Source organism: Hyaena hyaena, unplaced genomic scaffold (genome assembly GCF_003009895.1).
Source record: "Hyaena hyaena isolate Hyena2069 unplaced genomic scaffold, ASM300989v1 scaffold_198, whole genome shotgun sequence".
NCBI classification, from domain to species: Eukaryota; Metazoa; Chordata; class Mammalia; order Carnivora; family Hyaenidae; genus Hyaena; species Hyaena hyaena.
In genome coordinates this window covers 1,704,180-1,721,203 of record NW_024080829.1, presented here as the reverse complement: position 1 = coordinate 1,721,203, position 17,024 = coordinate 1,704,180, and the positions used below count along the sequence as shown (strand labels likewise).

At 34.6% G+C, this 17,024-nt stretch overlaps 1 protein-coding gene across 1 annotated transcript in view; it reads left to right on the top strand.

Moving 5' to 3' along the window:
* The window catches only part of KIAA1109 (KIAA1109 ortholog), a 211,584-nt gene that overhangs the window by 177,511 nt on the left and 17,049 nt on the right, over window positions 1-17,024 (top strand). The window contains exons 67-77 of the mRNA XM_039241608.1: window positions 486-739; window positions 1,301-1,516; window positions 3,054-3,234; window positions 3,829-4,030; window positions 5,724-5,885; window positions 6,386-6,525; window positions 7,863-8,064; window positions 11,297-11,497; window positions 12,787-12,966; window positions 15,142-15,279; window positions 15,992-16,249. Of these exons, the coding sequence (XP_039097539.1) occupies window positions 486-739; window positions 1,301-1,516; window positions 3,054-3,234; window positions 3,829-4,030; window positions 5,724-5,885; window positions 6,386-6,525; window positions 7,863-8,064; window positions 11,297-11,497; window positions 12,787-12,966; window positions 15,142-15,279; window positions 15,992-16,249 (2,134 nt within the window). The remainder of the gene's footprint in view (window positions 1-485; window positions 740-1,300; window positions 1,517-3,053; window positions 3,235-3,828; window positions 4,031-5,723; window positions 5,886-6,385; window positions 6,526-7,862; window positions 8,065-11,296; window positions 11,498-12,786; window positions 12,967-15,141; window positions 15,280-15,991; window positions 16,250-17,024) is intronic.

The following is a 17,024-nucleotide window of genomic DNA, read 5'->3' as shown; positions in this document are numbered from 1 at the left end:
CAGTGCGTATGTTAACTAACTTGAGAAAAAAAATAAAAACAACAATTTGCCGTAATGCAAAAAAAGTATGTCTACAAAAAGCATCTAGAAGCATGAGGTACTTTCTGTACTGACACTGCATGCTCTTCCATCACTAATTGCTCTCTTGCCTCTGATCTGTTTTACAGTTGATCACATCATTTGCCTTGTCCTCATAGCATGTTTAACTTAAACAATTACACAATATGTACTGATTAACAGGCTGATAGAGGCCTATGCAAAGTAAATTTCACTCTAAATTTTTAGTATGTCAGCAGTGTGACTTTCCTGCTTCCTTCCTTGGTGTGCTATTTCATAAATCTGACCTTTCTTTCAGTTCAGAGTGATGAAATTCAACTCTGAGAGAATTTTAAATGTTTAAACATGTACTTTCTCTTTCTCTTTTTTTAATTAAGAAAAGATATATGATATGAACCTGATTTCATGTTTTCTCTTTTTACAATCAGTTTCCAGAGGAGACAGAGCTGGACCTTTTGTCAGTAACCATTGAAGGTCCCTCCCATTATTCATCAAACAGTGAAGGATCATATTCCGTGTTCAGTTCTTCCAAAACTCCAGGAGGCTTTTTAGCAGGCATTTCTTTCCAACCTGAAGAGGGCCGACGGGATGACAGTTTGTCTTCTACTAGTGAAGATTCTGAGAAGGATGAAAAGGATGAAGACCATGAGAGGGAAAGGTTTTATATTTATAGGAAACCCTCGTAAGTAGCCTTTTGTTTTGAGACCCTTCAGTAGTATTTCAGAGTTTAGAATTGAGCTTTAAAGCATTATGTGTAATGACTGACTTTTCTAAAAAAAAAAATCTTAATTTGCCTAGCCAGAGAGAGTCTAGGAGACATATCCGTGGTTTACTAATGTAATTTATCTCCATATGGCATTATTTTTTCTTTCCCTATTCTTTGGTCTTTTAATAAAATTAGGAAGGAAGCATTTTACAATTTGCAAATAACAAAATCTCCTCGAAAATGTAGATCATACACCAATATCCAGACTCCTTAACAGCAGTGATGGTGCCTGTGTCATCAGCACCTAGCAAGTTGCTCAGCACAAAATAGTTACTGAGTGCATAGTTGCTGAATAAAATGTAACTTCATCAAACCTAGGAAAAACTTCAATAGTATGAGCTAGTTGAGTAATATATATGAATTTATGAAATAGTAAAATTTATTTATAAGCTCTTGCTCACATAAGATTTTGGAAAATAGTTTGTTGAAAAATTTTTCAATTTAATACAATGTAATGGTCCGTTATTCTTTCTCTAGACATACATCTCGTAAAAAAGCAACAGGTTTTGCTGCTGTTCATCAGCTGTTTACAGAACGCTGGCCCACAGCTCCAGTCAACCGAAGTCTTAGTGGCACAGCTACAGAGAGAAATATTGACTTTGAACTTGATATACGGGTTGAAATTGATAGTGGAAAATGTGTGCTCCACCCAACTACCCTTCTACAAGAACATGACGATATAAGTTTGAGAAGGTAAGAAATTGGTCAGAAAGGGGTACATGTAATTTCATTTGTTAGAAATACTATTTCTATATCACTGAATTACAACAAACTTTTCCACTCATGTCCCAAAATGCAGATTTAAAGAGTGGATTTAATCACACCTGCAAAGTTTGAGTGGTTGTTTGTATAATATACTATTTCTTTAAACAAGTGTATAAAATTTTCTGGCAGTTGGAAATGGATGTCTGATTTAGATTCTAGCAATTTAATGCTAAAAGAATTGTATCTTTGGAATTCTCCTTTAAATATCCTTGCATCGTGCACATTTCTATTTTAAAGAGAAGTGCATTACTCTAAGATATCTTGGTTATTCGGAGTTTTGATGAATTCACATAGAGATAAAGACTGAGAAACAGTTGGCATAGAGGCCTCAGTATACTGGGATGTTGTTTAGGATCTAACTGCAGCTTTACCATTTGTTTCCATCGTTTAAATAATGGTGTTATAAGTAGGCTTAAGATTAGATTATTTTTTCTTTAAATTTTCTTTGCTTTTCTTAGACCTAATCTAAAAAGAGCTAAAGAGGGGGCGCCTGGCTGATTCAGTCAGTTGAGCATCCAACTCTTGATTTTGGCTCAGGTCATGATCCCAAGAGTCGTGAGATCAAGCCCCATGTAGGGCTCCACACTGGACGTGGAGCCTACTTAAGATTTTCTCTTTCTCTCCCTCTGCCCCCTCCCTTGCTTGTACTCTCTCTCTCTTTCTTAAAACAAACAAACAAACAAACAAAAAACTGAAGAAAATAATAATTGAAGGGATAGATGGGGAGTAGGTAGAAATGTAGAGTTTTAAAAAAGAGCAGAATGCTGACAGTTGTTGAAGCTGGAGCCTTAGGGTTTCACTATACCATTCTGTTTACTTTTTTGTGTATGTGAATTTTTCATAATAAAAGATTTTTAGGGGCACCCGGCTGGCTCAGTCAGTAGGGCATGCAACTCTTGATCTTGGCACCATGAATTCGAGCCCCACAATGGGTGTAGAGATTATATTTAAGAAAAAAAAAAGACTTTTTTTTATATTATATTTTATATTTAAGATAATATATTATCTTTTATATTTAAGAAAAAAAAGACAAAAAAGATCTATTTGTCTAAGGAGGGTTTTATAAAATGGATAAAATAAGAAGATAAAAAGGCACTTATACAATTAAATTCCTACAAATGTAGTTGTAGTAAGAAGAATATTAATTTGTTATAATAAATTGCTGATATTCAGATGTTTTTACCTACATAAGGGGCAACTTCATTTGGCTCAACCTACTGTGTTCATGGGAAAACAGTTGCGGCCTTAGGAAAGAATAAAGGTAACCTATGTAGTTATGGAAAATACAACATAAACATCATCCATGCAAGGCGTTAACCAGTTTAGCTAGAGACGCTAATAAGCTTTACTTTTTCAACTTTATTAACAAAGGATTACATTCCATTTACTATATAAATAAAAGTTTGATTTTAAACAAAAGGAGATAAATGTCCTTAAAAAGGATAAAACATTTTTCTGTTTATAGGAGTTATGATAGAAGTTCCAGGAGTTTAGATCAAGATTCTCCTTCAAAAAAGAAGAAGTTTCAAACTAATTATGCTTCTACCACCCATTTAATGACTGGCAAGAAGGTGCCATCATCTCTACAGACAAAACCTAGTGACTTAGAAACAACAGTATTTTACATCCCTGGAGTTGATGTAAAGGTAAAAACCTAAATGTCTAGGTTGTATTATGTGCATCATTAATTATACTTATATTCCAATATTAAAATGTTATTAACATTACTATATCATTTCTATTCATCCAGGGTTAGATTATTCTTAGCACTGTTCATTTTCTATCATACATGTAGTATGTTAAAATGAAACTTTCCAGTATTTTTCTCTGATACACCTATATTCTGAACATAAGAACATCTGAAATGTAGATTGCCGCTTCTTTTATATAGCTTTTCCATTAAATTTTGGCAGAAAAAAGTCACTTTTTGATACAGCGAATATTTCTAACATCTGCTAAACCTTTCCTAGCCGAACTTAATTAAACATCTACTTTTTAGACTCTAGAATTATAGAATCCTGTAACATTAAGCTAAATAAGAATGTATTATCTGGGATGACTTTAAATTTTAAAGGAAAAAAGGTTAAGAATCTTACTAGTATCACAACATTAACTTGTAAAAAACTGGAACTGGGCTTCTGACTCCTGGATTGGTGTTCTTTCTTCCTCATTTTTCTACATTTGTTGGTTTTCCTCATCTGCATTGTTTTAATTTTGCAAGTTTATTTGTCTTAATACAGTTGCATTACAATTCCAAGACGCTAAAGACTGAATCACCTAATGCCTCCAGAGGATCTTCCTTGCCAAGAACACTCTCTAAAGAGTCCAAGCTGTATGGTATGAAAGATAGTGCACCATCTCCTCCTTCTCCTCCTTTACCTTGCACTGTCCAGAGCAAGACTAACACCTTACTTCCTCCCCAACCCCCACCTATTCCCTCAGGTATTTCAGGAAAATATACCTTATTTTAAATTTTTTTTGTAACTTTTTGGTCATCACCTACTTGCTCTATTGAGAATGTCTTTCAAGTTCACATGTTTAAGAATGGACGACATAGATTTGTCAATAACAACTATATAAAATCCATATATGGAAATGTGGCCCAACTACTTCTGGATATTTTTCATATTGATACTACCTTAGAATATCACTTTAAAAATCCTTAATATACTAAATAGTTTATTTAACTTTTTAGAACTATACATATTTAGAAAAAGTTCTGCAGTTCCTATTTTGGAGCTTATGATCTAGATGGAAACATTAAACTTCTACATTTCAGACAAAGTACATTGGTCTTAACCACATTTATTATCTATTATTGCATAACAAATGATCCCAAACCTGGTGGCTTTTAACCTCAAACACAGTTTGTGTGGAACAGAAATTCAGGAGCAGTTTGGCCAGTAAAGTCATTTGTGACATTGCAGTCAAGGTGTTGGCTAAGTCCGCAGTCATCAGAATGTTTGACTAGGTCTGGAAAATCTGCTTCCATCACTTTCCATTCACATGGCGGGCAAGCTGGTGCTTTAGTTCCTCCCCATGTGGGCCTGTCCACTGGGATGCTTGAGTGTTCTCATAACAAGTGAGCCAGCTTCCTTCAAAAGGAGTGATCTTAAAGAGAACATGACTGAAGATGCAATGTCTTTTATGGCTTAGCCTCAGAAGTCACAAACCATCACTTCCACAATATCTTTTTGATCATACAGGTCAGCCCTATTCACTGTGGGAGAGAACTACAAAAGGGCATGGATACCAGGAGGCAAGGAAGCTATTTTGGAATCTGTCTACCACACCACATGAATAGTAACCTCAAATATATATTAGAATTTCCAAAAAAAAATAAAAATTTAAAATTAAAAAAAAAAAGGAATATCAGACAAGATTTGAAAATGCTTGAGAGATGGAACTTGATATATAAATCTTTTAAAATAGCCAGTAGTCATGATAATTATAATATTTTTTATATCACTTTTCAGTTAACAAGGCACATCTATACCCATTTAAGTTCAGGACAGATAATATTAATCCCATTTTATAAATGCAGAAAGTTCAGGTTCATAGAAGTTGAACTGCTTTGCTAGGTATAGAAAACTGATACATGCTGGGGGTGTATCAGCATGTACAGTTAAACCAAAGTTAACTAAGTCTTAGTTAGCTATTATACTTATTCTACTGACACAGAAATATTTGTTATGTAGAAGGAAAGAGATGGCAGTCCATGTAAGGAAGTATTACAAATACCTAAGCTAAAAATAGCAGAACATAGGAAAGCCTGAAAACAACATTTTTCCTCAGTTACCACAAAACATTGTTAGTCAAATCTCTCTATATCTTCTTAAGTGGACAAAATAATGCTAAATGAAGCACTAATAAGCAAAGCATAAACTTGAAAAATTGAACCAAAGTCTGTGACTTAGAGCAAGTAGGAATAACTACTGTATTATGTACATCATTAATTATCTTTATATTCTAATATTATATCATTTCTGTCAGTCTGCTGTTTTTATTGCATTCTTGTATGGTTCAGGTATAAGGTGCTTCACCTGATAAAACTATCATATAGTTCTAATTTCTCACAAAATTATTATGTTTTATGAGAACTATTAAATTCACCTCACATTTGTAAATGTTCTAGCCAAAGGAAAAGGAAGTGGAGGAGTCAAAACAGCCAAATTATATGCTTGGGTAGCACTTCAATCATTGCCAGAAGAAATGGTTATTAGTCCCTGCCTATTAGATTTTCTGGAAAAAGCTCTGGAAACTATCCCAATCACACCAATTGAAAGGAATTATACAAGTAAGTATCCTCCTTATTTTTACTTCTCCGTCACTCATATTTTAAAAATTCTATTACTTAGAAGGATTTTTAGTGCTGTTATATATTATTATCTAATATATTCAGTGATCAAGAATTATAGAACTGAAAAAGAACTTGACAAATCATCTAGTCCTCATGTTTAAATAAAGAAATTAAGTTGTGGTAAGGTTATGATTTTCCCATGGTCACAGCTAGTTAATGACAAAATTAGCATCCTTAATTGCTATATTAGATTCTTCTCTTGAACTAGAAACTTCTTGAGGGCAAAGGCTTAAGTTTCTTTGTACAGTTTTATAACAGGAATTGGAATTTAGAGACATAAGCAATAGGTTTGAATAGGGAAAGATGTAAAGAATGATGGGCCACAAAAGCACGTTTCTGTGTGTTCACATCCCTGATCTCAGTAGTAGCATAAGAGAAAAGATCTTTTAGTAAATAGTTTGCCTTTGCCCTAATAATACAACTAAATATTTTAACAGCTGTCAGTTCACAAGATGAAGATATGGGACATTTTGAAATACCCGATCCTATGGAAGAATCAACAACATCATTAGTATCATCTTCAACATCTGCTTACTCTTCCTTCCCTGTAGATGTTGTGGTTTATGTACGAGTTCAGGTGATCTACTTCATTTATTCCTTTTATGTTTTAAAGAAAAGTGTTTTTCTTAAGTTTATTTGAATATTTCCAATATTATTTTCCTTAAAGTTTCCTTAACCTTGCTTCATGGACCTTTAGTATATCTATGATGGCTTAGAGATTGCCATCTGAGAAATATATGTACAGTCTTATATGTGTATTAAATTTCTGCTGAGGAGATTCATAGATCTTTGGGCTTTCAAATTTTAGATCTCAGACTTTTTTGCAAAAGGAAGAATGTTCACATTAAACCTCCCTTTTTATAGCATTTTATGCCCTTTTTTGTTGAGACTCGTGTATTTCTTGCCATCACGGTCCTTTTTGGGCAAATATAAAGTGTAATTGAGATAGAAGTCACATAATAGTACCTTAGTTAGATTTTTGCTAAGTTATAGAATTTTTATTTAATATTTTATTATAAAATGCAGTCTTATCAGTAGGCCTCCAGGAGTATATATTAGTATCTGGTTGAGTCCATTCATTAAAGAGGATTTGAAAACCATTTGTAACCAAACCTCAGGATTTTTTTTTCTTGGTTTATTTATTTTGAGGGAGAAAGAGATGGGGAGCAAACAGGGAGAGGGGCAGAGAGAAACAGAGAGTGAATCTCAAGCACACTCCATACTGTCTGTGCAGAGTCCACTGTGGGGCTCGAACCCACAAACTCATGAGAGCCTGACCTGAGCCAAAACCAGGAGTCAGATGCTTAACCAACTGAACCACCCAGGTGCCCCCAAACTTCTGGATTTAGTTTACCATCAGTTAAAATCTGATAATCTCAAGAATAAAAGAAACTAATAGTCATGTGTTCAAACTATTTTCTACAATAGCAATTTGGTCAAATGGGCTTCAGGCTCATCTTCTGGAGTTTTGCATTAGCCTCTTGAAAATATGATGAAAACATGTAATGGGTGAGCACTTGAGAGATTATACAACTTCTGTTACTACAACAACTTTTTTAAAATGTTAGTATAAGAGGAATTATTTCCTTTAAAAAACTTGATTATTAACAAGTATAATATGAACACAGACATCTTTAATGTTTTGAATTATCTAAATGTCTAAATATGTATCACTCAGAGGTATCTCCTCAAATATTTAGATTTTTTTAAATACCATTTTGTTAATACATTGCAGTTAATATATCATGTATCTGTTTGATAAAGCTAGGACATTAAACACAAAATTCTTTTGTGTTTGGTATATGTAGAATGAAATGGAAATTAAATATAATTTTGGAATCCAGTGTGCCATGTTTTAACCTTCTAGTAACCTAGAAACTTTTTTTTTTTTTTTTTGCTTTCTGCACTTTTTAGCCCTCACAGATCAAGTTTAGCTGTTTACCAGTATCAAGAGTAGAATGCATGCTGAAGCTGCCATCCCTGGACTTGGTGTTTTCTTCCAACCGTGGAGAACTAGAGACTTTAGGGACTACATATCCCACAGAGACTTTATCCCCTGGAGGTAATACTACCCAGAGTGGAACAAAGACCTCTGCAAGCAAAACTGGAATACCAGGTATAGAAACACTCTTTTTTTCCACTGGTGTAAAGCAAATTCTATTTTGAAATAAATATTTTAATAGTAATTAGTATAGATTTCTAAAAAATAAATTTGGAAAAGGAGAACATTTGAGAATTAGAGTATTTACAGAAAAAATACAGAGATCTAAGTTTTTTAGTACATTTTGGTACAAGTGAATGGCAGTTGGGTAGCATTTTTTGATTGGCTTGGGCGTACATACTACAAGCACTATCAAGTAACTATCATGTTATACATCTAAGTACTTCTGAATGTTTTATGTTATGCTCTATTTTTACATTTAAGAGTAATCAGTGTTACAAATAGAAAAAATGATGTAGTGTTATCTTGCAGGAATTTATCACAGTGAAATAAGATTGTATGAGGTAGTGTGTACACACACACACACACAATGGTAAATCTTGTTACCTAATTTAAATATCCATTTCATGAAAAGTTTTGTTTTTAAAACAGAACCTGTGATTTCCTGGTGACACAGTCACTGTTCACTATATTAAAGCTGTCATTTCTGCCATAAAAATCATACATCTGCAAATGATAAAGATTTTATTGCTTTAAAAAAATTTTTTTTAATGTTTTATTTATTTCTGAGAGAGAGACAGCATGAGCAGGGGAGGGTCAGAGAGAGAGGGAGACACAGAATCCAAAACAGGCTCTAGGCTCTGAGCTAGCTGTCAGCACAGAGCCTGACACGGGGCTCAAACCCACGAACTGCAAGATTATGACCTGAGCTGAAGTCGAATGCTTAACCTACTGAGCCACTCAGGCACCCCAAGATTTTATTCTTAAAGAGACTAGAATGAATGAAAATAGATAATGATGAATAATAGAACTACCATTAAAACAGTTGTTCATAACCAGGGGTGTTTTGCCCCCAGTGGATATTTGGCAGTGTCAGAAGAAACTGGAGAAATGGCTAAAGCATTTGCTTTGCTGTGTGAATCCTTGAAAGATTTCACCATAAAATAGGAAAATAAAGTTAATATTTTAGAAATATATTTTTGCTAATGTAGTTGCCCACTGTCACACTTAGCTCCAAAATACTGCTGTTAAAATTGCACTGTAGTAAACAAAGTATTGGATTGGTGGTGTCAGTTTTTGTAAACCAATTTTTTTATTATAAAATTAATTCATTGTTCATTATAGAAAATACAGAAATCAGAAGAGTGCTAAAAATGAAAATGATAATATTCTTTTATCATAAATAATCAGTACTATCACTTCCTACCTACTCTCCAGGATTTTTATAGATGGTCTTCTTCCTAGGCAAAATTTAAACATGAACTCTTCTGCTATTTATTTTTTTAAAACTTAAAATACAGATTTTCCTAAATTATTAAATATTCATGGGTAAAATAACTTTAGATAGCATGATATTCCATCATTTTGATCACATATTTGAGACTCCCTGGGCTTTTTGTTTTTTATAATATTGAGATGAATATCTTTCTATATAAATTAACATCCTTAGGACAGATTCTTAAAAGTAGAACTCCTGAGTCAGAGAGATTGAACATTTCGAAAGTGTTTGATACTTTTACTCTTCTTAAATTATAAGAGATTTATAATTTAAATATGATTTAAATATGTGTCAAATATAAGATTTATGCATCCTCACCACAGTGCGTGTAGACACCAAGTTCACTGTATTCTTCCCAACATTATACTTTATTTTTAATCATTGGTTAATGTGACAAACTAAAATGGGATTTTATTATGTTTTATTACTTTACTGGCTAATGAGGGAGGGGGAAAATATGTCTTTGTCCATTTCTCTGTTGGGATTTTTCACATTTTCTTCTTAATGACAAAATGTCACAAAATGACAAAATGCTATACTTAAATTATAGCAGCATACATGTGCTATGCTAGGTATATGTAGTGAAAGGAATATGAAATGAGTGACAATTTGTTGTGCCCACATTTTGATTCTTCAGAAAATAAAAAAAAAAATGAAACAGCATCCCTCATTTTATCATCATAAAATATGCAGGAAGGAATGATGATGAGAATAAATGTATGGGAAGTATAGGTTATGACAGTATCCATTCTTTCAGAACTTACTGAACTTAATGGGGTCTGGCTAAGTCTGAGTTGGATATATGGTAGTGTACCTCACTAGCAGATATGTCCCTGCTAATGTGGAACCTAAGTTGAATTTGGAGAAACCAGGTAATAAGCAAACAAGCATATTTTAAGTGGAAATGTGAAGTTGGCAAGTATGAATTAACCAAGCAGAGATTTGAGGTGAGGAACACTTTAGGTAGAGAATATTAAAATCCATGAAGCAAGAAAGAATTTGACAAGTTTAAAAAAGAAAAAGAAAAATACAAGTGTAAGTGGAGTGTCGCAAACAAAATGTAGACTGGTTTTTAAAAGAGAGTTAAAGAGATCAGAAAGAGCCAGATATTGTGGGGAAGCCATTAAAAGGTTAAGCGGGAAGGCAGATGTGATTCTGAGCTACACCTTTAGAACACTAGAGTAGCTTCAGTGTGAGAGTTGATTGGAGGAGAACAAGAGTAGAAGGAAGCAGGGAGAACAGTTGGCCCTTTCAGCAGTCCAGAACTGATTATCGCTTAGCCTCGAGTAACAATACTGAAATAGAGGGAGTAGACAGACTTGATAAATGTTCTCAGGCATAGAAATGATACAGTGATATGTATCATGATAGGCATGATAGGGAGTTAGAAAGTGGGAAGGATGACAAATTAACTCCCAGGTTTCTGGTTGAGCTTTTTGCTTGGAAATGTCACTTACTGGAGATGGGAAACACTGGAAGAAAAACAGACTGAAGATGAAGATCAAGAGTTCAGTTTCAGACATGGTAAGCTTTAAATGCCTTTGACACATTCTAGTAGGATATCAAGTAACCAGTTACAATATGAATCCAAAGGAGGCCTATATATTTTGGAGATACACATTTCGGAATGTGGAACAAAGAAGAAAAGTAACAGGAAACCATGGAGTTGGCCAAAACTTATGTATAAATGTTTCAGAGATGAGCAGAGTATTCAACCCTGCTTTATAGAACAAGTTAATTGCAAAGTACCTCTAAGTCTTTATTTTTATTTCAAGGATTTAAATATATTGATCAGTTAATAATGTTTGAGTATTTCCATTAATTTCAAGTTCACAAGAATGTATTAAGTGACAGGCTTTAAAATTTTTCTGTGGCTTGTAATTTTTGCATTTCTTGTGTTCACTACAGGTTCATCAGGACTAGGCAGCCCTCTTGGCAGAAGTCGACATAGTAGTAGTCAGTCGGATCTAACCAGTTCCAGTAGCAGTTCATCTGGTTTGAGCTTCACTGCATGCATGTCTGATTTTTCCCTTTATGTATTTCATCCATACGGAGCAGGGAAACAAAAAACTGCTGTTTCTGGGCTCACTCCCGGATCAGGAGGACTAGGTATACTTAGAGTGTTTGCATCTTTTTAAATTTAAAGCACCTTTTCTTTGTTTTTTTTTAATGTTTGTTTATTTTTGAGAGAGAGACAGAGGGTGAGTGATATAGAAGCAGAGAGAGAGGGAGACACAGAATCTGAAGCAGGCTCCAGGCTCTGAGCTGTCAGCACAGAGCCCGATGTGGGGCTCAAACCCAGAAACCACAAGATCATGTCCTGAGCTGAAGTCAGATGCTCAACTGACTGAGCCACCCAGGCGTACCTATAACACCTTTTCAAGCTTGGATCTTTTCAGAAATTATACCTTTAATAATGGGTATTAAATAAACAAGATCAGAAAGTTTACTTTCTTGTTGATAATCTATCCTGTCTCTACATAATAAGTAGAAATCTAAAACAAATAGTTCAAATTTAATTATACAAATATTTTATTTTTATTTTTAATATTTTTATTTATTTCTAGGAGAGAGAGAGAGACAGCATGAGCAGGGGAGGGTCAGAGAGAGAGGGAGACACAGAATCTGAAATAGGCTCCAGGCTCTGAGCTGGCAGTCAGCACAGAGCCCGACGCGGGGCTCTAACCCACGAACCGCGAGATCATGACCTAAGCGAAAGTTGGACACTTAACCGACTAAGCCACCCAGGCGCCCCAATTATACAAATATTTTAAAACGGAGTATTTCATAAGTACTATATACATCACAATAATCTTTGGACTTAAAAGGATATTTATGTTACTTAAATGTTTAAATGTTTTGCCAAATCATTATTGGTATAAGAAATTGTATTCTACAAGTAGTAAATTTTTTAAGTGTGTGCATCACATTTGTCAATTTAAACTGAAACCCTTCTCCTCCTCTTCCTTCTCCTCCTTGTCATTATTTAACCAACTTAAATTTCACTGTCATTTTAAAGTTCAGATTTGGGGTACCTGGGTGGCTCAGTCAGTTAAGCTTCTTTCTCAGGTCAGCATCTCACAGCTTGTGGGTTCGAGCACAGTCTGTGCTAACAGCTCAGAGCCTGGAGCCTGCTTCAGATTCTGTGTACTCCTCTCTCTGCCCCTCCTCTGCTCATATTCTGTCTCAAAAATAAATAAACGTTAAAAAAATATTAAGAAAAAAGAAAGAATGCTAATGCTCATTAGGTCATTCTAAAAATTCTACTTCACTTCAAATGATTTTTAATTGTGTATTCCAATGTATTGGATAATTTCATATAACAAGACAGTTGTATGTATGTGTAGGTATACATACATGTATTTGTATGTGTGTGTGTTGTGTTTTTGTTTTTAAAGGGAATGTGGATGAAGAACCCACTTCAGTCACTGGTCGAAAAGACTCACTCAGTATAAACCTTGAATTTGTAAAAGTGAGTTTGTCTCGGATAAGGCGTTCAGGAGGTGCCTCCTTTTTTGAAAGTCAGTCTGTAAGCAAGTCTGCAAGCAAAATGGACACTACACTAATCAATATATCAGGTACTTAATTTTATAGTTTTTTAATTAAAATACTATTTTTCAGAAGGGCCTCCTCTTCTATAATGTTTAAATATTAAATGTATTTAGTGACACAAGATTTAAAGGAGATGAATAACAGTCTAGCCTAATGTACTATCTCAGGCTAAGTAATCAATGTTAGGACTATGATTTCTAGATGAATGCATGGAAATATCACCCAAAGGCCAAAATATACCTAATTAAATCACAAAAAAATGCTTCTTTTCTTCACTTCTCTGACATTAACTGGTAAAATTTCTGACTTCTCATTAGTTTAAATTATTTTTCTGATTATGAATTCTTAAAACACTAATGAGGGATGATGGGTAAAAAATGTTTACTTGGTGTCATAAGATCTTAAATTGTATGTGTATATATTGCTACCTTTGTCACTAGCTATATACCTATGGGCAGATCACTTGCTCATTTTCTTTATGTTGTGATTTGAGTATTTAAAATTAAAAGCATGTGGAATATTTTGAAGAATTTGGAGTACCACGTTAGTGAAAACTTTTAAAGTTAACTGCACAATATAGTAAGTATACTTAAATCTAGTATTCATTCAACAAACATACACTGAGCCTATATTTAACAGTGAACTTGTACAAGGCACTCTCCTCAATGATTGCAGGCATGAATAGGCAAGATCTTATGAGTAGAAAAATAAATGACATTGCAGTGTGATTAATGCTGTAGTGGAGGCTTATATAAAAAGGAGAAAACAATGGTTTTACTCAAGAGATCAGGTAATGCTTCATAAAAAAAAATGATATTTGGGCCAGATCTTTAAATTTATGTAAGAAAATTCTTGGCTATAGCAACATGGTATTTAAGGGTACAAAAGCATCAAAAAATATGTTTTTGGATCATACTTTGGTTCACTGAAGCAAAACATAGGCGTAACTGAACATTTAACTGGTTGTATGGTTGAATGTCCAGAAGAAGAGAGGAATTGGCAGAGGTAAAGCTAGTAAAATAGACCAGGACTAGATTGTTAGGGGACTCATATCCAGGCTAAATGAACAGTGTTCTGATCCTCTGGGCAGTGAGAAGCCATTAGAGGTTTTTAAGAAAAAGTTTGATAGCATTGTGCTTAAAGATGACAGTACTGTACTGTACACTTAAAAATCTCTGAAGACAGTATATCTCATTTTAAGTGTTCTTACCACACAAAAGAATTGTATGTGGATTATAAAATAAACATGTTTGCATTAAAAAAAAAAGTGGAATGATGCTTCAGATTGGTGTTTCAAAAAGAGAGTGATGGTAGTGAAAAATGGAGAGATGCTTGAAAAGGCTGTTGAAATAGACCAAGCAATAGGGGATGAAGCCCTGAATTATGACAGTAAAAAAGCAGAGGGAATGATTTTAAGAGAAATATAAGAAAATCTACATGTTTGAGGATAAACTGTGTAAGGAGCAATAGAGGAGACAAGGATGTCTCAAGCTTTTAGCTAGGTGGCAGAAGGGGCAGTGGACCATCATTACCTTATAAAATAAGGAAGTGCCTAATGGGACATTTAGGTGGGAGAGTCTGGTAGACCGCTGGCTGATGGGATGTGTGGATATGGCCTTGGGTTGAAACAGAAATGTTAGATTTGGGAGACATTGGTGTGTAAATCCTACAGAAGCTATGGTGGAAGAAGAGAAGAGCATGTAAAGCAGGAGCACCACAATGCTCAGAGTAGAACCCCAGGAGGTGGCCGTCAGAAGAATGCTTTCAGACTGACAAGTCACTGCTCTTTTCTAAAAGGAAAATAGTAGTTCTTGCCACACACTATTTGGTTTGCAGCTACTTTTGAGCAAGTTTGTATTCCCTGCCCATCCTGATTATTCAATTTTCGTATTTGAGAGGAGCCCTATGTTAAAGTTGAAAGCTGTCATTGAGTCTCATCTTTAGAACCTCTCAGAATTTCATGATAACGTAAAAACAGAGTTTCAAGTTGCCCTCACCTCAAAAAAGGAAATGGAATAATGTAAGAATGTGCTATTTTAATCATTTGTGGAAGGAATACATATTATCACTTACTAATCATACCATGTAAATTATTTTGATATTTAATTATAATTATAATTCAGTTGTGTAATGTGCCATGTTATGCCTATCATGATTAAAAGTTTTGGAAATCTAACAGATTTTATTTATTTCTGTATTAGCTGTCTGTGATATAGGATCTGCCTCCTTTAAATATGATATGCGTCGACTCAGTGAAATTCTGGCATTTCCAAGAGCCTGGTATAGGAGAAGTATTGCAAGGCGCCTATTCCTTGGAGACCAAACTATAAATTTGCCAAGTAAGCTTGTTATATAACTGTAATTATACCTAGGTTGCTTTTAATTGTGATTACAGTAATAACAAGAACCTCTGATTGATAGCACAAGTTTTGTCTTACTTGGTAAGCTGTACCATGCAGTTCATTCACTCACTGAACAAATGTCTCCTGAGCACCTCTAATGTGCTAACCATCGGGGATCTATAAGTACTGGAGATCACAAAAAGCTTGCCCTTCCAGAGATTACATTGAGCTGACTTATATTCTATAATGATTACTCTGTAATTTTTGTAAAATCTGAAAATCCAGAAATACATCTAACCATTCAAGTTAATCTGGTTATTTAAGCATGAAAAACAGAAAATGTTGGGGACATGTTACCATATTGCCTGCATTTTTTTCTCTAGGACTTATATATTGTTGTAGTAGTACACTCTGTAAGCGAAAGGTAGAGTTGGCATGATACCGTAGAAAATATTAGAAATCCAAGTCTGAGTCTATTCCCTTATCTATAAAATGGACTTGTCTTGCCCTTTTCAATGAGTTTCTGTGAGAATTAAATAAAATAGCATGCTGGAAGGTACTTTGCAAACCATAAATTATTGTACAGTTACCAAATAAAGAACTAGAAGGAATATATAATTAGAAATGGTGGAGTGGTGAAATGTATTATTTTATAAGATGGAGATTCTACCCTGGTTAATTCTGTTTCTGTTTTCTGCTTTTCTAATAGCGTCTGGCCCAGGGACACCTGATTCCATTGAAGGTGTAAGCCAACATCTTTCCCCTGAATCATCAAGAAAAGCTTACTGCAGGACCTGGGAGCAACCTAGTCAGTCCGCCTCCTTTACCCACATGCCTCAGTCACCTAATGTATTCAATGAGCATATGACAAACAGCACCATGTCACCAGGGACAGCAGCACAGAGCCTAAAATCCCCAGCTTCCATAAGATCAAGGAGTGTGTCTGATTCTTCAGTTCCCCGAAGAGGTTAACACTGTTCTATTTGTTATCAGTATCTCCCCAATGCTCCCAAGATAAAAATCTTAATTCATTACTCTCAAATTTCTGCCTCAGCTCTAGGAAAATATACTCTTGCAGATTTTTATGGAAGATGATTGTGGTTGGGGGTTAGAGGTTGGAATACCCAAACAAAACAACAAACACTTCAGAGTATTGGCCAGCAGCTTCTGGCAGATAGGTGGGTGGGTGGCTAGTAACACTGAAAAGAGAAAGGGAGAGAGGAATGAACATATGTTAGTTTGCTCCACATAGTACAGTTATTTTTAGAAGTAAAACCAGTTGAGGCACCTGGGTGGCTCAGTCTGTTAAGCATCCAACTTTGGCTCAGGTCATGATCTTGCTGTTTTTTAATTTGAGCCCTGCACTGTCAGTGCAGAGCCTGCTTAGGATTCTCTCACTCGTCCTCACTCTCTGCCTCTCCTCTACTTGGATGTGGACTCTCTCTCTAATAAGTAAACTTAAAAAAAAAAAAATAACCCCAACCTATAGTGTTGTTAAAGATGTCAGTATTGAAAATGCTAATCTTTGGTATTTATTCATTCAGTCATTCTTTTATTCAGCTAGTGTTTTTTGAACTCTTTTATATGCCCAGCACTCTATTTGTGTCTTAACATATAAAAATGATGTAGTTCTTGTCACAAGCTTAAGAGTATAATTAGTAAATGAAGGATTCAAGATATACACTGAGCCCATAGGAACCCAGAATACAGGTGCCTCAGCAGTTGTCTGCATTTCAGAATAG